Source organism: Pongo abelii, chromosome 2 (assembly GCF_028885655.2).
Source record: "Pongo abelii isolate AG06213 chromosome 2, NHGRI_mPonAbe1-v2.0_pri, whole genome shotgun sequence".
Lineage (NCBI taxonomy): Eukaryota > Metazoa > Chordata > Mammalia > Primates > Hominidae > Pongo > Pongo abelii.
In genome coordinates this window covers 198,600,586-198,623,374 of record NC_085928.1, presented here as the reverse complement: position 1 = coordinate 198,623,374, position 22,789 = coordinate 198,600,586, and the positions used below count along the sequence as shown (strand labels likewise).

Here is a 22,789-nt window from a genome sequence, read left to right as displayed (position 1 = left end):
ATGAGTTTTTTTTTGAGGACCAAATTCACAAGGGTTATAAAAATGTGTCCCATTAAAATGGTTTTACTGTTATTTTATCAAAGACAGTGATAAAGTATCTATCAATGTATTATCTTAAATATCGCAATACCAGAGGTTTTATGGATTTATTTTTAAGTCCTAATTACACTGTGAGGCCTTGGGTAGTCATTCCGTGGGTCTTAGTTTTCTTATGAATGGGCAAGATGGCATCTTTAAAAAGCAAAGGCAACATATTTATTTCATCTCTGAAGGTCTAAATATCAATGAATTTCCTATCATTGAACAAATGTTTTGGGGTAGCTATTATGTCCTAGAAGATTATTGACAAAGTTATGTCTTAATTTCTAGGACATTTTTATGACTGAAATTAGTTAACCCTTAAAATAGAAAACTAGACATCTGTCTTTAATAGGAAATGTTAACACAAAGAATAAAGGGATATAGAAACCTAAGACTTCCCTCACATGATAACATCTTGCTAAAGGAAATAGAAATCATGTGGTTAAAAAATAAAGAGAAGGAGGAAGGAAGGAAGGAAGGAAGGAAGGAAGGAAGGAAGGAAGGGAAAATATTTGCAACCTTATCTGTAGAGTCACTGTCTGCAGATTATTCTCAGCACACCAAAGAACAGAGAAAGAGAGAAGGAAGGAAGGAAGGAAGGAAGGAAGGAAGGATGGAGAAGGAGAAGGAGAAGGGAAGGGAAGGGAAAGGGAAAGGGAAAGGGAAAGGGAAAGGGAAAAGGAAGGAAGGGAAGGGAAGGGAAGGGAAGGAGGGAGGGAGGGGAAGGAAGGATATTTCTACTTGACTCCCTATTAATAGTCTGGTACTAGAACTCACAGAACTGCCACAGAAGGCTGAACAGTCCTGGGCTTTTCACATGATCAGGTTCGCACTTCCATGGTTCTCCCAAATATGGCTTTCTAAACAAACTTGGACTAGACTCACTCACTTGGCATTTCTCCTGCAGGAATGCAACTCAGTGTTCTATCCAAAGGATTCAAGAACGACAGTTTTTGGATGTTTATTTAATCCTCTCTCAAGCCATGTTTGTTTTGAATAAATGGCAAATGTGATTAGTAAATGGAACATTCATTTTGTTAGACTGCCTCTAAACTCCAGATATAAATGGGCTGGATTTTACAGCTTATTTGAACATTTCCTTTTTCCTATACCCTTTTGCTGATCAGCTCTTCAACGGTGATATAATTTCTTTTAATGCAAATGTACAAAACAATGTCACTCCTAACATTTGGCAAGCAGTTCACAAGTTTGGGTGAAAAGACATTGCTCTTGAAAAATGGGTCATTTTTAGTTTTGCTACGTCTTTCCTTCTCGCTAGGACATATTGTGTTGATGCAAAACAATGGAGCTGAGGAGGTCTTCACCTTGTCTTGCATCTATCAGAACTCAGCCGTACTCTCCTCTTTGAGGTTCAATGTTATTGGCTAAAATTTTTGATATTCTGCTTAATTCTGCTCTATAGCTCACCAATTACACCCCTTGCTGGTTGATTCATAGGTACTTGGCCAGAGCAGGCTAGAAGATGAAAAAGGAAGAGATGATCTGAAGCTCTGTATTAGAGAAACAACTAGGAGGATTGTCTGGCAGACACCCGCCCAATGGCCTCATGTTAAGGAGCATCCTCAGCAGCTTAACATATATGTCCTGCTTGAGATAAAAGATAACTAGATTTAAGACTTAAAGTTGAGTTGCTGCACAGCAGCGATAATTTTTTAAACATACTTTCACAAAGAGGCAGTGTAGTATAATGGGTATAAACTTGGGGCATGCAGTCTTCGGCAAGTAATTTTTTCCCTTTCTCAGTTTCTGACTCAGTAAAAAATCAAGATGTTTATAGTATCTTCAGCCAGGCATGATGGCTCACGCCTGTAATCCCAGCACTTTGGGGGGCCAAGGCGGGTGGGTCACTTGAAGTTAGGAGTTCGAGACCTGCCTCGCCAACATAGTGAAACCCTGTCTCTATTAAAAATACAAAAATTAGCTGGTTATGGTGGCACATGCCTGTAATCCCAGCTACTCAGGAGGCTGAGGCAGGAGAATCACCTGAACCTGGGAGGCAGAGGTTGAAGCGAGCTGAGATTGCACCACTGCACCCCAGCCTGGGAGACAGAGTGAGACTCTCTTTCAAAAAAAAAAAAAAAAAAGTATCTTCATAGACTTTATGAGGCTATATGAACCAATGTACATGAAGGCAACACATACAGGAAATAATAACTAATTGGGTGCTTCCTAACATTTACACTTAAGAGCCACTCTTTAAACCCTTATGTAATTTTTGTTTTAAATGATCTAGTACATCCATACATATCTAATCATGGGGGCAATGTCTATTTCCTTAAAAAGTGAAGATGTTAGCTCTCCCTTTTTTTTTTTTTTTTTTTTTTTTTTGAGATGGAGTCTCTCTCTGTCACCCAGGCTGGAGTGCAGTGGTGCCATCTGGGCTCACTGCAACCTCCGCCTCTCAGGTTCAAGCAATTCCCCTGCCTCAGCCTCCCGGGTAGCTGGAATTACAGGCATGCACCACCACGCCTGGCTAATTTTTGTATTTTTAGTAGAGACAGGGTTTCACCATGTTGGTCAGGCTGGTCTCCAACTCCTGACCTCATGATCTGCCTGCCTCGGTCTCCCAACGTGCTAGGATTACAGGTGTGAGCCACTGTGCCTGGCCCAGCTCTCTTTTTCAAAAAAATAATATTTCACAATAATGAAAAACATCTATGAGTGGGTGGAGTCCAGCATCACCAATAATACATATCTGATTTTGAGGACGAGCTAAGTTTTTGTTCATCATTGTATGTCCTTTGGCATCTGAAAATATATGTTAGGTATTTATTGAAATCAAAACTTAAAAAAAATGCAGTAATATAGTAACATTTTAAGCATAACAAAAACCACATATTTCCTCTACATTTTTTTTCCTAGAAATTACTATGAAACTAATATATGCTTGGCTGTGGTAATGCCATAAACAATGTGGCTAAATGACATATGTCCCAACTAGACAGAATTATGTTGTAAGCAGCTCATGTGCTACGTAAAAAGTCCTTTAGATGCCACAATATTAGTTCTGGAAAATGAGCCTATTAATGAACACAAAGAGAATACAGAGTATTGGGTAAATCATTTCAAGGCACAGGTATAACCTGAAAAGGGGAGAAAGAGGAAAGTGAGGAAATATCAAGCTGATGAGAAGCGTCCAGGTTAAGGTGAGTGACATTGGTGTGAACACAAAGTCTGCAAAAACAGATACCATTATCTGCCTTTTACTGGTTGTATTGTCATCTGGGTGATGGCTGGATGAGACCAACAGAATCTCTAGCTGCTTAGAAGAATGCTCTTGTTAACCCAATTGATTTCATCATAGAAACAGAAATAGATAAAACTTTCATCTTTCACCTGTGCCCATGCCACCCCTGACTTTAGAGCATTCAGTTGTTAACTGCTAAAATGCCATTAAAAAATAGTGGTGTAATCCCAGCCTGTAATCTCAGCACTTTGGGTGGCCAAAGCAGGTGGATCACCTGAGGTCAGGAGTTTGAGACCAGCCTGGCTAACAATGCGAAACCCCATCTCTACTAAAAATACAAAAATTAGCTGGGTGTGGTGGTGCATGCCTATAATCCCAGCTACTCAGGAGGCTGAGGCAGGAGAATCACTTGAACCCAGAGGTGGAGGTTACAGTAAGCCAAGACTGCACCACTGCAATCCAGCCTGGGTGACAGAATGAGACCCCATCTCAAAAAAAAAAAAAAAAAATGGAGTGCATCTAAATGAATACTAATTTATTGGTTACACACACTAGGATGTGAATGGTAGAAAGATGAAGAACATAGCTGGAAATGGTAGATTAGATTAAAAAAAAGTGGTACATATAAACTATGAAATACTGTGCAGTCAAAAAAAATAATGAAATCATGTCCTTTGCAGCAACATAGATGGAGCTAGAGGCCATAATCCTAAGCAAATTGACGCAGGGACAGAAAGCCAAATACCACATGTTCTCACTTACGAGTGGGAGCTAAACACTGAGCACACATGGGTATAAACCTGGGAATAACAGACACCACAGACTACCAGATGGGGAGGAAGGGAGAGGGCATGGGCTGAAAAATTACCTATTGGATACTATGCTTACCACCTGGGTCCAATTACCCATGTAGCAATCCCACACACGTATCCCCTGTATCTAAAATAAAAGCTGAAATTAAAAAAAAAGAACATTTATAAAAGCACAGCTATTTAAGCCCACATAAACAACTCTTTTTTTTGGAATAAAATTGCTTTTTTAAAAAAATTTAAGTTCCGGGATACACGTGAAGAACGTGCAGGTTTCTTAACACAGGTATACACGCGCCATGGTGGTTTTCTGCACCCATCAACCCAACAACTCTTGATAATAGGAACTCTACGTGGTTCCATGTCAATTCAGTAGATGTTATTTCACTTGTCGGCTGACTCTTTCATTTATTCATGAGTGCCTGATACATGCAATGTGCTATGTTAGGCATACAGAAACAAAACTGAAACAGACATGGTTTCTACTCTTGAAGAACATGGATTTGTATTTGAGAGATAGACACATAATATGAATAAAATCAAATGCGGCGGGAGGTTGCAGAGAAAATGAGATCCTCATACGCTGCTGGTGGGAATGGAAAATGGGGTAGCCCCACTGGAAAGCATTTCAGCAGTTCCTCAAAATGTTGAACATTAAATTACCATGTGACTCAGCAATCCCACTTTTAGGTGTATACCCAAGAAAACTGAAAACATATGTCTACTCAAATATTGATAGAAGCATTATTTATAATAGCCAAAAGATAGAAAAACCTCAAATGTCCATCAATTAATGAAAATTTAAATATAAAGTGATATATTCATACAATGGAATATTATTCAGCAATAAAAAGGAATACAGCAATCACATATGCTATAACATGAATGGAAATTGAAAATATTATACTAAGAATCCAGTAACAAAAGACTATATATAGTATTATTCCAAATGTCCAAAATTGTTAAATCTGTAGATACAGATATTAAATTCGTGGTTACCTAGACTTAGAGGGTTTGGGGAAAAAGAAAAGTCACTGCTCATTGGTATGGGATTTCTTCTTCCTGGTGTCAAGAAATTGATTGTGATAATGATTGCACATATACTATATTTAAGAATACAGTAAAATAGACTGTGAATATACAAAAAATAATTTAATTGTGTATTTAAATGGGTGAATTATATTGTATGCAAATGGTCTTTAAAATGTTATTATATAAAAACACTGAATGAGGTGCATATTGTAGTAAATGAATGAAAAAATGCTATGAGAAAAAATTCAGAGGAAAGATAAACTAATAATATGTGGGAACTGGAAGGATGGTCAAACTTCTCCAAGAAGTTAATACTAGAGATAGATCTTGAAGTTTAAATAAGAGTTTATCAGAGTGGGAAAAAAAGGAGGGATACAGAATCTATTCTGCATATAGCATGTTAATTTTTGATTTTGATATTCTGTTCTTCCTTCCCTGAAAACTTCCACTTACTGTCACAACAACTTCTAATTTAAGATTCAGGATCTGCTGGACAAGAAATAATATTAAATAGTTCAGGGATGTTCAAGAACTTTTAATAAGAATCTAAATTTCATGAAGTTCTTCTCACATTTTTGACCAGCAGTCAACAATGTTTTTCTGTAAAGGGATATACAGAAAATGTTTTAATATCTGTAGGCCATACGGTCTCTATTGCATCTTCTCAGCTCTGCTGTTGTAGTGTGAGAGCGGCCATTGATAATATGGAATGAAGCGAGTGTGGCTGTACTTCAAGCAAACATTATTTACGAAATCAGGTGGCAAGTGACATTCGGACCACAGGCTGTCGTGTGCTGGGTCCTGCTTCATATTCTCTGGGCTGCCTTCCTGAACTCCTCTCCAGTTCCCATTTTTCTGCCCCTGCAGAGACCACCAGCCTCAGTTGTCTTCTAGTAGCTTACTTAACTAATATTTTGTGTGCTTTGGATGGGGTGGGTAGCAGGATTAAAAAGCATGGTTTCTGGCCGGGCACGGTGGCTCACATCTGTAATCCCAGGACTTTGGGAGGCCAAGGTGATTGGATCACCTGAGGTCAGGAGTTCGAGACCAGCCTAGCCAACATGGTAAAACTCCATCTCTACCAAAAATACAAAAATTAGCTGGGCCTGATGGCAGACGCCTGTAATCCCAGCTACTTGGGAGGCTGAGGTAGGAGAATCGCTTGAACCCAGGAGGCAGAGGTTGCAGTGAGCCCAGATTGCACCACTGCACTCCGGCCTGGGTGACAAGAGTGACACTCTGTCTCAAAGAAAAAGAAAAAAAATAAAAAAGTGTGGTTTCCTCTGGTAAAACCTAGTAATATCATCTATAGTAAACTTATTCAGACATGTTAAAATTGCATTATGAACCACAAAAATAAGTAACAGCTAACTGATAAATCCATAAATAAAACAACTACCACACTTATACCTTATTCTTCTTGTTTTACAATCATCCCTACATGTGAATTTAAAAAAAGAGGGTGTCATATTTGAGGAGGCATAAATATATCAAACACTTACAAAGACTGAATAACAAAGGACCTCTTATCTTGAATTCAGATTTAGGTGTGCACAGTTTCAGCTCCTTAACTCTTAATAGCAATGTTGACTGAATCTTGGGTTTCAAATAATGTTAACTATATGTTATGTCCCAGAAATACTACTCAGAAGTTTTAGTCTCTAAACTCTGCACCAAAGAAATATTTTATGTTTGGACAACTCTACACAAAATAGAGCTAATATATACAAACACAGACAGCTACAAATGGAGGCAAGTTTCACAGAGTGGAAAGAACACTGGGCTGGCAGTGAGGCGACATCAGTTCTTACTCTCCCTTAGGTATTCAGTATTGGTAGGATACTAAAGAAGTTGCCTCTGAACAACTTACAGAGTTTTTCTTATATGAGAGTATTTCGTAAATTTTACAAGTGATTGAAAAAAAACGTTAAATGTTATTATCTCATATTTTCAAAATTTTATTTTAGGGAAGCAACCTTCTGAAATAAACCAAACTGTATTATTTGAAGATCATTTTCTGAAGTCCAAATATGAAACAGATTAAACACTGTATCATTTGTTAAGAGTATTTCTAAAAGTTGGGGTTGCTGTACTCCAGAAAATCAAAGAACTAAGGTAACAAGTAAGTCTTTGTATGTGGGACAATGGCACTTTTGATACTATAGTAGTAAGAGTATGTGTCTTTCACTATAAGACACTTCTTAACACTCTGTGTGCAAAACATTTCAAAGCTTTAATTCACCAGAAATTATTTATCAATAATGGTTCAAATTTCTTTGTTTGGTGAAGAAGAGAATAACTATAGTCTCTTGTTGAAATTGGACAGTATGAGTGTTTGTAGCTGGCCAAGAAAGAAATGAGATTCCCAAAGGAATATATCAATATGTCAGCAAGCAAAATAACTGCTTTGCTTAGAACTGAAGTAAAACAAAACAAAGAAAAAACACTGATAAATAGAAGTTCTCTCACTTTGTAAACACAAAGAATTACATATTGCCAGAATCACCTGTTAAAATGATTTGCTGAACTTTCCAAAGGGATTTGAGACCTGGGGTATTTTTAAACAATCAAATATATGAAAATGATTAGATAAGTAAAATAAATAAATAATATTCACAGACGTTTCTTAGTATACCAGCACATCCATTCTGATGATAACTTTTAAAATCAGGATAGAGAGATGATGGACTGAGTCAAAATTACACAGAGCCCATGAACAAGTGTTTTCACAGGAGCAGCTGTGAGACAAAATAGGGAGCACTAGAATCGGAACCATTTTCTATTATTAAGTGGCCTTACAAAACTGATGATGGGGTTCTAAAGATAGGAAATAAGATCATTCTGACAATAGTTATTATTACACCTCTTAAAGGTCACTTACTTCTGACCTCCTCTGTCTTGAACTATTCTTAACCAATGTAGAGAAGAATCGCAGAATAGAAGAGTTACATTTTGCATTCACATGAGGTCATTTACTAACTACATAACTCTGAAAGTCATTGTAACTCTTCAAGCCTCAGTTTTCTCATCTGTAAATGTAAGAGGTTACGACCTATGATTCTCAAAATTGCTTCTATGTCTGATGGTTTACATAGGCTAGCCTATGGAAGTGGAGAGGAAAGGTTTCTTATTTTTTCCAACTTATTTCCTTTAAAGTTGTATCACACTGTTTCTTTTTCAATCAGCGAGCAAATCTTTCAAACATAAAATGTTGATGAATAGGCTTATCCATAAAGGAAATAAACAATTGCATCAACAATTTTCAGATAAAATGATCAGGTAGAATTGCCTAAGAAGTCTTATTAAAGAAGCTAGTACAACTATTACATTTAACAATTTATAGGATACAAAGGCAGTATATAAAAATCTATTGTTATTTCTACATGCCAATAACAAATGATTATAAAGAAATTTTAAAATACCATTTACAATAGCATCCAATATTTGAAGTGCTTAAGGACAAGTTTACCAAAATATATGCAAAACTATGATACATAGGTGAGAGAAATTAGAGAAGACATAAATAAATTAAGATATAGGCCATCTTCATGGATTGAAAAACCCAGTATTGTTAAGGTATCGGCTCTTTTCAAATTGATCTAAAGATTCAAGGTAGTCTCCAAATCACAGCAGCCTATTTTGTGGACATCAACAAACTGATGCCAAAATGTATATGGAAATGAAAAAAACCTGTAGAAATGAAAAACAGCCTGTATAGCCAAGGCAATCCCAAGCAGAAAGAACAAAGCTGGAGGCATCATGCTACCCGACTTCAAACTATACTACAAGGCTACAGTAACCAAAACAACATGGTACTGATACTAAAACAGACATATAGACCAATGAAACAGAACAGAGACCTCAGAAATTACACCATACATCTACAATCATCTGATCTTCGACAAACCTGACAAAAACAAGCAATGGGGAAAGGATTTCCTATTCAATAAATGGTGCTAGAAAAACTGGCTAACTGTATGCAGAAAACTAAAACTGGACCACTTCCTTACACCTTATACAAAAGTTAACTCAAGATGGATTAAATACTTAAACGTAAAACCCAAAAGCAAGCATAAAAACCCTAGAAGAAAACCTAGGCAATACCATTCAGGACACAGGCATGGGCAACAGCTTCATGATGAAAACACCAAAAGCAATTGCAACAAAAGCCGAAATTGACAAATGGGATCTAACTGAACTAAAGAGCTTTTGCAAAAGAAACTATCATCAGAGTGAATAGGCAACCTACAGAATGGGAGAAAATTTTAGCAATCTACCCATCTGACACAGGTCTAATATTGAGAATATACAAGGAACTTAAACAAATTTACAAGAGAAAAACAAACAACCTCATCAAAAAGTGGGCAAAGTATATGAACAGACACTTCCCAAAATGAGACATTTACGTGGTCAACAAACATATGAAAAAAAGCTCAACATCACTGATCATTAGAGGAATGCAAATCAAAACAATGAGATACCATCTCTCACGCCAGTCAGAATGGCTATTATTAAAAAGTCAAGAAACAACAGATGCTGCTCTCTTTTTCTCTGGTCTTAAAAATGAGATGACATCTAGCAGGTTAAATGCATCCTTAAAGGAAAATGCACCTGAGCTGTACAATGTCTTAAACACTAATAGGGCCCTACTGAGTGTCTACCAAAATTCTTCAAAGCGAACACAATGTTCAATAAACCTCTGCTAAATAACTAAGCATATAGTTAGCACATACATATGTTTCTAGAAACATAGGATATTCTCCTAAAACTTAGTCTAATATATGCTTGGGTATAGGTTGATAGAAGACAGGAACACAAATGACTCTAGTACAGTAAGAGAGTGAAAACATTTAAAAGAGAGGGTGAAATAACACACAACTAGCTTTTAGGAAGAAGAGAAAACCTTATGAGAGAAATTAACACTGTAGCTGGGTCTTAATGGGTCACTTTTAGATGTGTAGATTTTATTTGGGGAAGGACTGGGAAGAAGGAACTTGGTGAGCAAAGCCATAGAGGTGAGAATTAACTAAAAATGTAACGTATCAGCTGGAATCCAGGATACTGGGGAGAGATAAAACTAGAAATCCAGTTTGGGGTTTCAAAGTATCCTGCAACTGGTTGGGAACTTGTTAAGGTTTTTGCAAAAGGCAATTAATGATAAGGTACCATAGAAAGATTAATCTGGTATTACATGTAGGATGTATGGGTACAGAGATGACTGTGGGAAGAAACCCTAAGTAGTAAGAGGCCATTTCAATGGTTCAAGTGAGAAATGGGGATGACTGAACTCCATAGTAAGTACTTAGTGAAGGTAGAAAGAACCTCGGGACAAATTTTATGTGAGTGATGGGGATGGGGAAGTATAGCTCCAAGGCACCAGGCTTGGGTGCCGGGCAGGGATTTAATGGATGCTTCCCCTCCAACTGCTGATTTTATCCAAAGACCATGATGACTGCCTAAGCCCACTTTAATCTCTACATGTAATATGGGTCACAGTGGAGCCATGTCCACTGGTTCTGATGAGGAGCTCCTGCCGTCCAAAGCATGCCAACATTCAGTCACCTGCCATGGTCAAAGCATGGGAACAATCTTTAGAAGACCTGACTTCGAGCTGTGGCTCTCTGATGAATTTGACATATGGCGTTAAGTGAGTGGCTCTCATCACTGGGCTTTTGAACCCTCATCAGAAAAGGAAAGACAATGCCCTCTACTTGGGCTTAATGATCATGGATTTGTGAGCTCCACAAAGTGCTTTGGAAACTAAAAAGTCTGTACAAAGAGGAATTACTAATATTACAGTCACTGGCCTCAAGCAATATCTACCATTCTCATCTTCACATGTATTCTGGTGTTAGCTACTGACTTGAGGGATCTATCTGCATTCATTCCTCTGCCCACCCTAATCATCTCTTCCGTTTTGTTTCTCTGATCCTAGAATTGAGAGATAATTAACACAGGGATTACCATATGGATAACTCTCTCCAAATGCCAACAATTCTTTACAGTGCAACCAATGTATATAACTTTCTCTTTTCAAAAATTAAAACAGGCTGGGCGTGGTGGCTCACACCTGTAATCCCAGCACTTTGGGAGGTCAAGATGGGTAGATCACCTGAGGTCAGGAGTTTGAGACCAGCCTGGCCAACATGGTGAAAACCTGTCTCTACTAAAAATATAAAAAGTTAGCCAGGCGTGCTGGCGGGAGCCTGTAATCCCAGCTACTTGGTAGGCTGAGGCAGGAGAATCACTTGAACCCGGGAGGCGGAGGTTGCAGTGAGCCGAGATCACGTCATTGCACCCCACCCTGGGCGACAGAATGGGACTCCCTCTCAAAAAATAAATAAATAAATAAATAAAATTAATTTAAATATTTTCATACTACTGGAATGTTCAAAGTGGTAATGCATGAACATTCTCTGTTTTCTTAATCTTAACAAAAATTACAGATCTTAAAGTCCCTTCAACACTGACCACAACAGTTCATTACCTCTACACTCTTCTCTGACCCATAAAATATGCCCCAAACTCGAAATCCAAATGAAAAGCAACAATCTGTTCTAATTCTGGAAAAGAAAAACTTTTAGATTTATTGAAAGATGGTTAGTTGACCTCCAAGGTCTCATCTTCCTAAAATATTTTCCAAGGAAATTTTAATAGTAGATGGTTTCAGAATTTCACATAACCTCTACACTAATTGGGACAAGATTCTCCAACTTCCCTGGAATGCACAGCCCCAGCACTTTCACACATTATGTAGCAAATACCTGTCCCTTTAATAGCTGAGGCTGACGGAGATGAGTTTTTATGATAATTGGAGGCTAAAGTTGCCTGGTCACTTTAGACTTGAGAGTTGTGACGAGCTTCCAGGTCCTGGCTCTGGAACTTTCAAGCTGAGCCACCTTATCTAAATACTGGAGAAAACATGGATCCCAACTCACAGGGAGATATATATATATATATATATATATTATATATATAAAATTATATATATATAAAATCATATATATATAAAATGATATTTTATATATATATATATATAAAATGCACAGGACACGAGTTCTGTGAACTACATGGCAAGATGTAGCTAACATTAGCTTTTATAAATCAGCAAAGAGAAGAGATTCCACTGCATCTTTCAGAGGATTTCCAGTGAGAAGAGAACATTTCCGCCTTATAAAGACTTATTTATAACAGTATTTTTCAAGGAACTCAGCTCAGATGGTATAGGAAATACAGTGTGGCCCACTGTAGCATGCAATTTCACTGCTCAGCACATTATGGGAACATAAGTGTAATCGTGATCCTCTAAGCCTTGCAGGTTCTCATTCTGCCTCTTTCCTTTCTTCATTTCTTCCTTTTCATTCTTTCTTTCCTTTCTCCCTTTCCCCATCCTGTCTCTCCTCTTTTTTACTATATCATATTCCTCTTTTTATACTATCCTGATATAGGAAAACTAAAGCAGCTCATCTCAAATATAAGGGAGATTTATTTATTTCATCTTTTAAACTTTTTCCTCAGTGGGTTAAAAGCCAAACTCCCCAGAAGCACTCAATGTAATAAAGTATAATTGTTTTCAGACATGAGGGTAAGTTTTCTATCAGTGACTAAAAAAAATTAAAAATAAATGAAAGCCAGTGGAAAGCTGAACAGTCTTCACTTGGCAATTATTCAGCCTTTGGAAATTTCCAAACCTTTTGCAATCATTAATTAATTAGTAAAGATGATGTTCTACTTTACTGAGGTTTGAAGCGTGACATAAAGAAGTCTAGAGGTTTTCCTCAAACTGGAAGAGGAATGTCAAGGAAAGAACTGGCATAAGAATTCGGAGCTCATTTCTCGTGTCCGTAGTCACATAATTAAGCCAAACAGTCAATACAAGGACAATAAGGTCCTCTGTGCACAGGTGCAGTAGACTACAGTAGTGTTTTGCTCAAAGGCCAACTGTGAAGGAACCCACCCTTTCATCAGCCAATGCCCTCACAATGCGCCCAGAATTTATCCATAGCTTCATCAGCCTCTTCCCCCTTTCCCAAAGCACAGACAGGACAGATGGCTAAATATCAACCTCTAACCACTCTTAATAATCACAGTGAAAAGTACATGGTTTGATTTTCATTTTTAAAATGCACAACCGAATATGATGTGAAAACACATGAAACTGTTGAAAAACAAATATATCAAAAATTTTTAAAATAACATAAAATCTACTGATATCCAAAATCTGTAATCATCTAATAGATCATCTTGAATAACTACCTTGCTCAAATAAGAAGCAAAATAAAGTTCCATGTTTTCTGATGAGTGGTTTATAAAAATTCATTCCATCTCCTTGGGTCGGTTGGTGAGGACAGGCCAAATGTTAGGGATGTGGCTGGACCCAGCACTTTAGATCCAGTTCTAGCAGTGGGGGCTAATTCTTTTTCCTACACCAATGGATGTGTTCCAAATGCTGAAGAGAGGCTGGCCAGAGTACCCAGTGACTTAGTGAGAAAACAACACCTGAAGACTAGCTCAGTACTCCTCACCAGGTGAGTCTCATCAAGACACATAGTTTTGCTTTCTCTCATGTCTGGTTCCGATGTGGGATAACACAATCTCCAACAAGGCAGACACCATGTCATTCCTTCAGGAACATCACTCAGCCATCCTTTCAGTCACCCTGTTTTGGGCAGGGCGAAATTGCCTATTTATTTGAACTTAAACCTTGACAGCAATTGTTCTGACCTAAAATTTTATTTTACTGTAATCTTCCCTGGGTAAATCTGTTGCAATTGTTGAAAACAAAAACTGTGGTTAAGTTGAATAATCTGTTTCTCTGAACTGGTTGTTTTGAAAATAGACTCCCCTTGTCTGGGCCAGCAGGAACTGGTGCAAATATACTGTGACATTAACAAAGAGCAAGGCTGTCCAGATTGGCTATTTTGGACAAATTCATTTAAAAAAGAAATAAAAAACTGTAATAACATTTCTTTTCATAGAGAGACTTAAGAAACTGAGTAATGTTTAAAGTCATTTAAAATTCTAATTTGGAATCTATCAGAAAGGGATCATGGCTGGCCAGTTTCATATAGTGGTCACACATAAGGCTATAGGATTTCTGCAGCTCTTCACAGTCCCCACTGTCAGGAAGAGTTCTATTCCCCTATAGAATGTGAAATTCACATAGGACACCATTAATACGGCAGAAGCTTTCATATAAGAAAAAGAGTTTAGTAAATACCCTATAAGGAAATTTTTGATACAATGTTGAACATGTGAATAGATCTGTCTTGAAATGGACAACCTTGTTAAAAATGTGGAAAGAATTTTTAAAAATACAGTCCAAACTTCTACCCAATTCATCCCCCAAAACTACCATTGATCTTCTAGCTAATTGAGGGGTCTCAAATTTCTGATTTCTCACAGTTCTAACTGAAAAGAAGCAACGGCACTCTTCCAACCCAAATGGCTGGAAACTGGCTCAGTTCCTCTATTTTCACCCGTTCCAAGTTATTCTCATTGGTTCCTCTAGTCATAAGGGGAGGAATCAACATCATGTTGGTTCCAGTACTAATGAAAAATCCAAGTTGTGGTGAGTGGGCATGTGTAGTATTATACCCTACCTATTCAGGCGAAGTAATAGGGAGTGTTAACTTAAAAGGTCCACATACGGACAATTTAATCAAATAAGGAGTAACTGTCACTCATAAGGAGTTTTTAAACATTGCTTAATAGTGCTAAAGGCTGAAGAATAAGATTCTTTCTGGAGGATTAGTAAAATGAATAAACAAGGGGTCACAAACAAGCCGCATTATACTGCAGCCCCTTCTCAAAGGAGAAATTGTCCAAGGTATTTGCATTATCTTAGACCTGCTTGGCCTCACCCATCTCCTGGGTCCTTGGCCACTTGTTCTGCCCCAGCAACTGCTGTGGTACCAACATTGCGGGAGTTATAATTGCCTTCACAGGGCCACAGCCTGACAACAGTTCACTCAGTTTTGCCCTCCACATGTCTCACCTATAGATCGCTACCCTTGCTGAAGCTTGAGATGCTACAGACCTGTTTAATGTCCAAGCAAATGCAAGGTGTAGAGGAAGTTTCTGCACAATAGAGGGAAGCTTTAACCTATATAGGGAAGGATGTGAAAAATAAATTATTTTCTCTTTCTCCATCAGAACACTTTGTCCTCAGATGCTATGGTTTCTGTGGCCTTTGGAAGATGATTCTTCGACATTGAGCAAGCAATTCCATTAGATACTAAACAGTGGCCATATTAGTAACATACCAAGTAGTCTCTCTCTCCTCTCTGGCTTCACTCATCCTTCCCCAGGATTGTATTTGTTAGTGAAATAAAAGTAACACACACACTTTTGCCTTAGGCTTTGCTTCCTGGGGAAGGCAGACTAAGATAGGCGCCCCTGTATTCTCCTCATTATGTTACTGAGTTTCTTACCTTTGGCTGCAATGGTGGTGCACAGGGGGCTGAAACAGGATCTGTGATATAGGTCTTCTTGGGACCAGTGACTGGATACATCCCAGGAGGGTTCTGGTTCCCTGCTCCAGGAGGAGTGTACCCTGGTTCCCGTTTCCAGGTATTTGGGTGACCTTGTTGACCATAGGCAGGATCAGAGTCATTTCTGCCCCCATAGCCTGGCCCTGCTGCATAGTAGCCTTCATAATAGCGCCCCTGGTTGGGGGAATACCCATACCCAGGCTCAGGCTGAAGTCCTGGTGGTGGAATGTAGGCATAATCCATGCCTCCCCGTGTTGAAGGAGGTGGACACTGCCCAGAGACGGGAACTGGCTGAGTGTTATAGCCCTGGGGCCCTGAGCCATACATTTGTCCTGATGACGGGGCAGCCATATAATGAGGGCTGGGCTGGGCTGACTTCACCTGCACATTAAAGGTAGGCCTTGAAGAAGTGGAGGCCGTGGTGTAGGAGGCTGGGACTGGCTGAGGCTGGGGTTTGAGTGTTCCGATTGGAGCCACAGGGATGGGTCCAGCCTGGGGTGCAGGCTGTGGTTTCAATGTAGACTTTTTGGTTGCTGTTAGAGGGGGTTGGTTCGGGATGACCATTCTCTTGTGTCCTGTGACTGGGGTCGAAACTGGAGGAGAGGCTGTTGAACAAGTGGAGCTCTAAAAAGAATAGGAAAAAAAAGAAAGAAAGAAAGCAAAAATTACTGCCAACAAAACTCAATAAAAATAAATCAATGAAAAGTATTACTAACTGCTAATTATTATTTATGTATTACTATGTAGAACACAAATAAGGCATGATCTTGCCTTCAAAGTGTTCACAGATGAGCACAAAAATCAGTTGTATATCTGTGCACTGCCGACCAACAGCAGAAAAGGAAAGAAAGGAAAAAATTCTACTTACAGTAGCATAAAAAACTTAGAAAAAAGTTATCTAAGGAGGAGAAAGATTATATACTGAAAACTATTAAACATCAGTGAAAGAAATTATACAAGACACAAATGGATAAACATCTGTGTTCATAGGTTGAAAGACTTGATATTGTTAGAATGTATATCCTACCCAAAGTTATCTATAGATGCAGTGAGATCCCTATCTAAATACCAAAAGGAAGTTTTACATACACAATTCTAAAATTCACATGGAATCACAAAAGACCACAAAAAGCCACATTAATCTTGAAGCCAAGAACAAAGCCGGAGGCATTACAATTCCTAATTTCAAAATATATTACAAAGCTACAGTAATCAAAACAGTATGGTACTGGCATGAAAAAACAAGATATACAGACCAACAGAACAGAACAGAGAGCCCAGAAATATATCCATGTGTATACAGTCAATTGATATTTGATGAGGGGGCAAAGAATAGATGATAGGTAAGGACAATTTCTTCAATAGATGATGTTAGGGAAACTAGAAATACACATACAAAAGAATGATATTGGACCCTTATCTGACATCATTAACTAAAAATGGGTGAACGATTTAAAGATGAGAAAGGCCTGAAACTAAAACTTCTAAAAGAAGTAACGTAGAGGAAAAGTTTTGTGACAATTGGTCATGAAGAATAGTGACATAAAGAATGTAACATGTTATCCTAACTTAAACAAAAGGGGAAGTGGAGGGCCTGCTCCAAGAGAGAAGGCAGACACACAGGGGTGCACTTTGTCTGTTCTTATCTCCTGGCCACAGCTAATTCTGGTTGAAAATGTAGAAATCTATTTGGTCTAATCTATTGTGCACAGCTTCTCTACCAGACTGGGGGACAAGAAGAGACACACTATTCATCCTAGGACACCACTCTCCCCACATTAACCTCACAGAGCTTTACATGTTGAAGAGGCTTAGAAAATGACTAATGGAAAAATACCACATAAAAAAAGGATTGCTACAGACATTCAAGTCTCAAAAAATAACAATATTTGCATATCTGTATTTATAGATGATTGTATAAATAGATTTATATACACATAACAAATCATAGATAAATAAGTAATCTGTATATGTAAATTTCTATACCTGCATTTTTATTTTCAAAATATGTGAATTTTGAAGTATCTGTTTTTGGGGGCAGACTACAGCTGCAGCAGAGTAATTTTTAAAATGTGCTTGATTTTCAAAATAAAAATGTTAAATCATAATAAAACTTCAAAAATTCCTGCAAAAACAAAAACGAAATGAAATGCCAAAAATAAACGCTTGGAAGCACCAAATAATCCAGTAAGTAGAAAAGATTCACTATGTATTTAATTGAATATGTGGGCCAGAAGAATGTTGGCATAGCTCTCTTGAACCATGAAGAACATAAATATGCTTTAAAATAATTCCTATTCTTTACCCCTTCCAGCTCCCATGATGTAAGGCACGTAAAACTGCAAAGGAAAAAACATATATATATATAGCTAAATATTCTATTTTCAAACATATAGTTATAATATGTAAAATATTCAGAAAAGTGCTCACATGTACACAATGGAATTCATAATAAAGTTGAGAAAAATCTTCTCATCTTCAAAGAGAGCTCTAGTAGTGAGATATTTCCTAGAAGAAAGCAATGGCTCCTGAAATTGTGCCCTGTTGCTTTAATTCAAAGACTTTAGGATGTTTAAATTGTGTGTGTGTGTGTGTGTGTGTGTGTGTGTGTGTGTCTTCACCAAGAAAGAGACTGAAAGAAGAAACTTATGAAAAAAAAGTTACTTTTAAGGAGTTAGGTCTATATTAATTCTTTTTTGTTAATGAATGTTATTGGTTTTCAATTTCAAACTATGCAAATTTTGAACTGTTTCCTTGGGGCAGACTTTACAGCTGCAGCAGAGAGCATGCCTGTCATCAGCCCAGTTGCTCAGTCACTGTCTCCATTTATAGTTGGGTTTGTAAAGTGTTCAAAATAGGAACTCTGGGTTTCTGCTGATCTTGAGTCATCAAAGAAAAGAAAAGCTTTATTCCCTCTTTCATTCAATGCCCATCTACACTGACTTTTTTATGACTGGCATTACTGACAAGAAAAATCTGACCTTAAATTTTTTCTAGGTTCAAAATGCCTTTTCCATGTCCTCTGTAATAGAATGTTGGCGTCTTAACTGAGTATTTTTTAGGAATGTCTTGAACATACATATTTTAATAAATTGCTTAATGAGGAAACTATGTTTCTATTTAGTACTATTGGGACCACCTTCAAGCAGAAAGGTAAAGCCCTTCCACCAACAAGACAAGAATATCTAGGCTGCTTAAATTACAAAAGTAAATGACAAGTTTGCCCTTTTAAAGACTAATATCCAAAAAAACCAGAACAAAACAAAACACGAAAACCAACCAAACAAAAAGATACCACTCTATCCAAGAGCTTCTTGTAACTTAACAAGAAGCTAAATCTGGAATTATAAGATCCCTAGGAAACTATATTTGAGACAATGATATGTGGAAAAGATAGCCATAAGAGTCAGGATTCAAAGAAAAATGACAGCACACACCAACTAGGTCTTCTCAAGGATCTGATTTATACAGGTATTATGTACATGTCCCCATGTAATTGCAGAGGAGTCATGAAGGACAGGGAAATAATATGGAATTAGCGGAGGCAGGCCATCATCTCCTCTAGGTTCAGGACAAAGAGAGTGCTGTAGAGGTGAAAATCTAGAGAGGGTCTGTGACCGTTCTTGACAGTCAGCTCGGAACTTTACAATCAGCAAGCCAGAGAAACATGTGGCACAAGAGTTTATCAGTGTCTCTCAACACAGTACTATGGTCTTCTTGAGTTTGACAGTAATGTATTTTGCTCCCTACCCATTAAATGATAACAGTGTCCTCTAGTCATTGTGGCAGTTTATAAAAATGTGCCCATTCATTTCCAAACTCCCCATCAGGAGGTGGTTTCCTCTCTAGTTGAGAACCATTGGAAGTAAAATGTTAACCAAATGTCCCTGGAAATTTTTTAATCTTTATCTCTGGATCAACCTAGTTCACCAGAAAGCTATCTATCTGCATCAAATGGAATTTCGTTTTATGAAAAATAAAATGCTTCTTAAATCTTTCTGTGAAATTGTTACTAATGACAATAGCCAACATATTGCCCAACAGCCGGTGAATAATGATTCCCTTTATTTGACACCAGACCTCTGCTTTTGTCTCTCTATTGTCTCCAGGACCATGGCCACAACTTGATATACCTTCTATATTATGAAGACTTTAGAATTTCTGTCTCCAGAATTCATCTGTATTCTGAATACTAAGCCCAAATCCTCAACTGTCTATTTCATGTGTCTGCTTGAATGTCTCATATGCTTTTCAGACTCAATATATTAAAAACAGATTTCGTCATCTACCCTGATCTGCTTTTCATTTGGTTTTCTCATCCACCCAGTTGTTGCTCAAAGGAGAACACTGGGAATCATTTCTGAGACTCTGCCTACTTCCCATTCAAGAACTAAATCCTGTTGATCCTACTCTCTAAATAGGGAATTCCATAACTCACAAATATGTCCACATTTTACCATTTCCACTACTATAATCCCATGCCAAGATTCCACCATTTTTCATTATGAATTCTCCAAAAACATCCAAACTGGTCTCCCAGTGTCGACTGTTCTCCTTCAAAGAGTCCTTCATTTGGTAGCCAGAGTGATTTATTGCAAATGCAAATCTAATCATATTGCTTTCCTGCTCAAAAATCTTTAACAGGTTAGGGGAATGATGGATGCAAATCCACCTCTTCTACTTCTCTTTGAGATACATTGACCTTCTTTCATGTCTATTCTGCCAAGCTCTCTCACATCTCAGCGATGATACCTACACCAATGCACTTCTCCATCGTCTTTGAATTATCTAGCTGATTCCTAGGAATCTCTTACATCTCAAGCAGAATGTCAGGTTCCTCCGTGAAACTTTGCCTGAATCCTCCAGCACAGTGAGTGCTCTTTACTTCTCTCTCCCTGTACATATCACATGTGTATACGTCTGCTTCTATACTAGTAGAGACTGTCCTTTTTATTCCTTGCTGCTTCCTCATTATGCTTCATCGTATCATAGCCCATAAGCTGGCATTTAACAAATATTTGATGAATGAATGAAGGTTAATATACCAAGAAAAATGCATTTCTTTGGTCAGATTATAACTGACCATGCAAAAATATGAACTATCTTATTTCCCTTATTGACTTGACAATCAAGAAATTCTGTAAAAATGTGTAATGCATGCCTAATTACAGTCATCTCATTAGTGCCCCCCACCTCTAAATAGTTTAATGATTTTAATTTGGAATGTATTGATACTATTATTTTTCCAAGAAGCCTTTGAGATACTTGTCTTCATTTTTATGGCCATATTATATGTGTAAGTTTTACTTGATGCTGACTCAAATCCCCTCCGGAAATAAAGGGCAATTTTTAAATAAACTTACTAAGAAAGGAAAGAGACGAATGCATTTAAAAACAGTATTTAACAACATGTACTAAAACAAAGTAAGTTCTGAATTTACTGCCAAGTAAACACAATACCACAAATCCCAGAAATTCAATCCAAATTATTTATTCAATAGAAATTTATTGAAAGTCTACTATGTAACAGGCATTGAGCTGCTTACTAGATTCACTATGAGACAAAGAAAGTCACACTCATTGCACTCAGAAAGTTCTTAGTTATAGAATATTTGGGGCAAAATTTAGTGTGATGAGTAAACATGATTTCTACTTGGAAAATTTTCTAATGTAACAGAAGGAGAAAATAGACAGAAGCAAAAGGTCAACATTTAAACAGCAGCACGAAATTCAAAATCATTTTATTACATTTTAATTTCAGCTACATGACATGGGAAACTGCTTAAAATTTAAATGTAAATTTTAAATGAAAAACACATGATGTGAATTCATTTGTACAATACAGTTGAGGCCATAGAGAATGATATTTTCATATGGCCAAGGAATATATAAAATATCAAAAGGGGGATGGTTGACTTGCTAGAAGATTAAGATGATGAATATTTCCATTTCAATTATATTTTCGTGACAATTATTTTAGTTATTTGAAGAATACCTCAAGTGCTTTTCACTTTCAGTTATCTACTTTGTCTGGATATCCGTGTGGCAGAAAACACAAGCTAAAACACCTATTGATAACCCTAAAAATGTGTAATATTAGCAAACATTTATATAGAAATTACTTGGTGTAAACGTTTTGTGTTGAACATAATTTATATATAATCCTCACAATTACTCCTGAGACGGAAACCAATCCTCATTTTCCAGAAGAAGATATTGACGAGAGATTAAGTAACTGCCCAAGGATATATCACTAGCAGGTGGCAGATCAAAAGTTCAAGCCTGGGTCATCTGGCTCCATAATTTGGGGTTTTAAAAACCATCCACCTCTCTCAGGTAATAAAACAGTGAAATATAATAGTTGACATGTTAAAAAACAAAAACAAAATTCTTTATCAGTCTATCTGCAGTTTTCCTATTTTTAAGAGATAAGTGATCAAAATGCAGACACTGGAAAATCTCTCTCCTAGAAGAAAAATTGAATAAATTGGAGAATGAACTGAAAATGACAATGCCAGTGTCTAGGAAACAACAAAGTGATGTGAAATGTAAAACTGAAGAGTTTACTCTGTTAAAAAGGCAGCTGCTATCCCATGCCAGCTCACTGCTGACATGTGGCATATAAATCCAATATTACTCTTCTGACTTTAAAGTTGTGTTCCATATTATTATTATTGTTGTTATTTTTTCAAACACAAGGAAGAGAAATAAAACAATTTCTGCAGGTCACCTGTAGTGCATGAGGTGCACTTTACAATTCCCAGTTTAAGTTATGGATACTGGCAAATGTAAGTATCACTAGGAAGCATGCAATTGAAGAGTTGTGCACTGGAACTTGGGAGACTGAGAAAAAAAGTGCCAGCTTTACCACTGTTTAGAATTTAGTGACACTGGGAAAGTCACGTGACTTCTCTGGACTGACTCTTCATCTGAACAACAAAGGAGGGGAAATGTTAAGTTATTCTTCTCCTTTTTTTTTTTAATAAATAGTCTTTCTCTGCAAATAAAAAAATATTTGTATATCACTCAGGAAAAAAAAAAGAGCTTCACTGGGGTTGAGGTACCTATAAAAGAAGATATTCTGACTTTCAAAAATCCAGTGATTCCAAGAGTAAATGTGCAATATTCAGAGTTTTATTGCCCAAGAAGAGCTTGGTCTCATTATT

General features: G+C 37.3%; 1 protein-coding gene across 13 annotated transcripts in view; it reads right to left on the bottom strand.

Annotated features, from left to right (window-relative positions):
- LPP (LIM domain containing preferred translocation partner in lipoma) overlaps nucleotides 1–22,789 on the bottom strand; it is a 741,130-nt gene that overhangs the window by 269,378 nt on the left and 448,963 nt on the right. For all 13 annotated transcript variants that reach the window (XM_063722385.1, XM_063722384.1, XM_024244471.3 and 10 more), the window contains one exon: nucleotides 15,564–16,247. In XM_063722385.1, coding sequence (XP_063578455.1) covers nucleotides 15,564–16,247 — 684 coding nt within the window. The remainder of the gene's footprint in view (nucleotides 1–15,563; nucleotides 16,248–22,789) is intronic.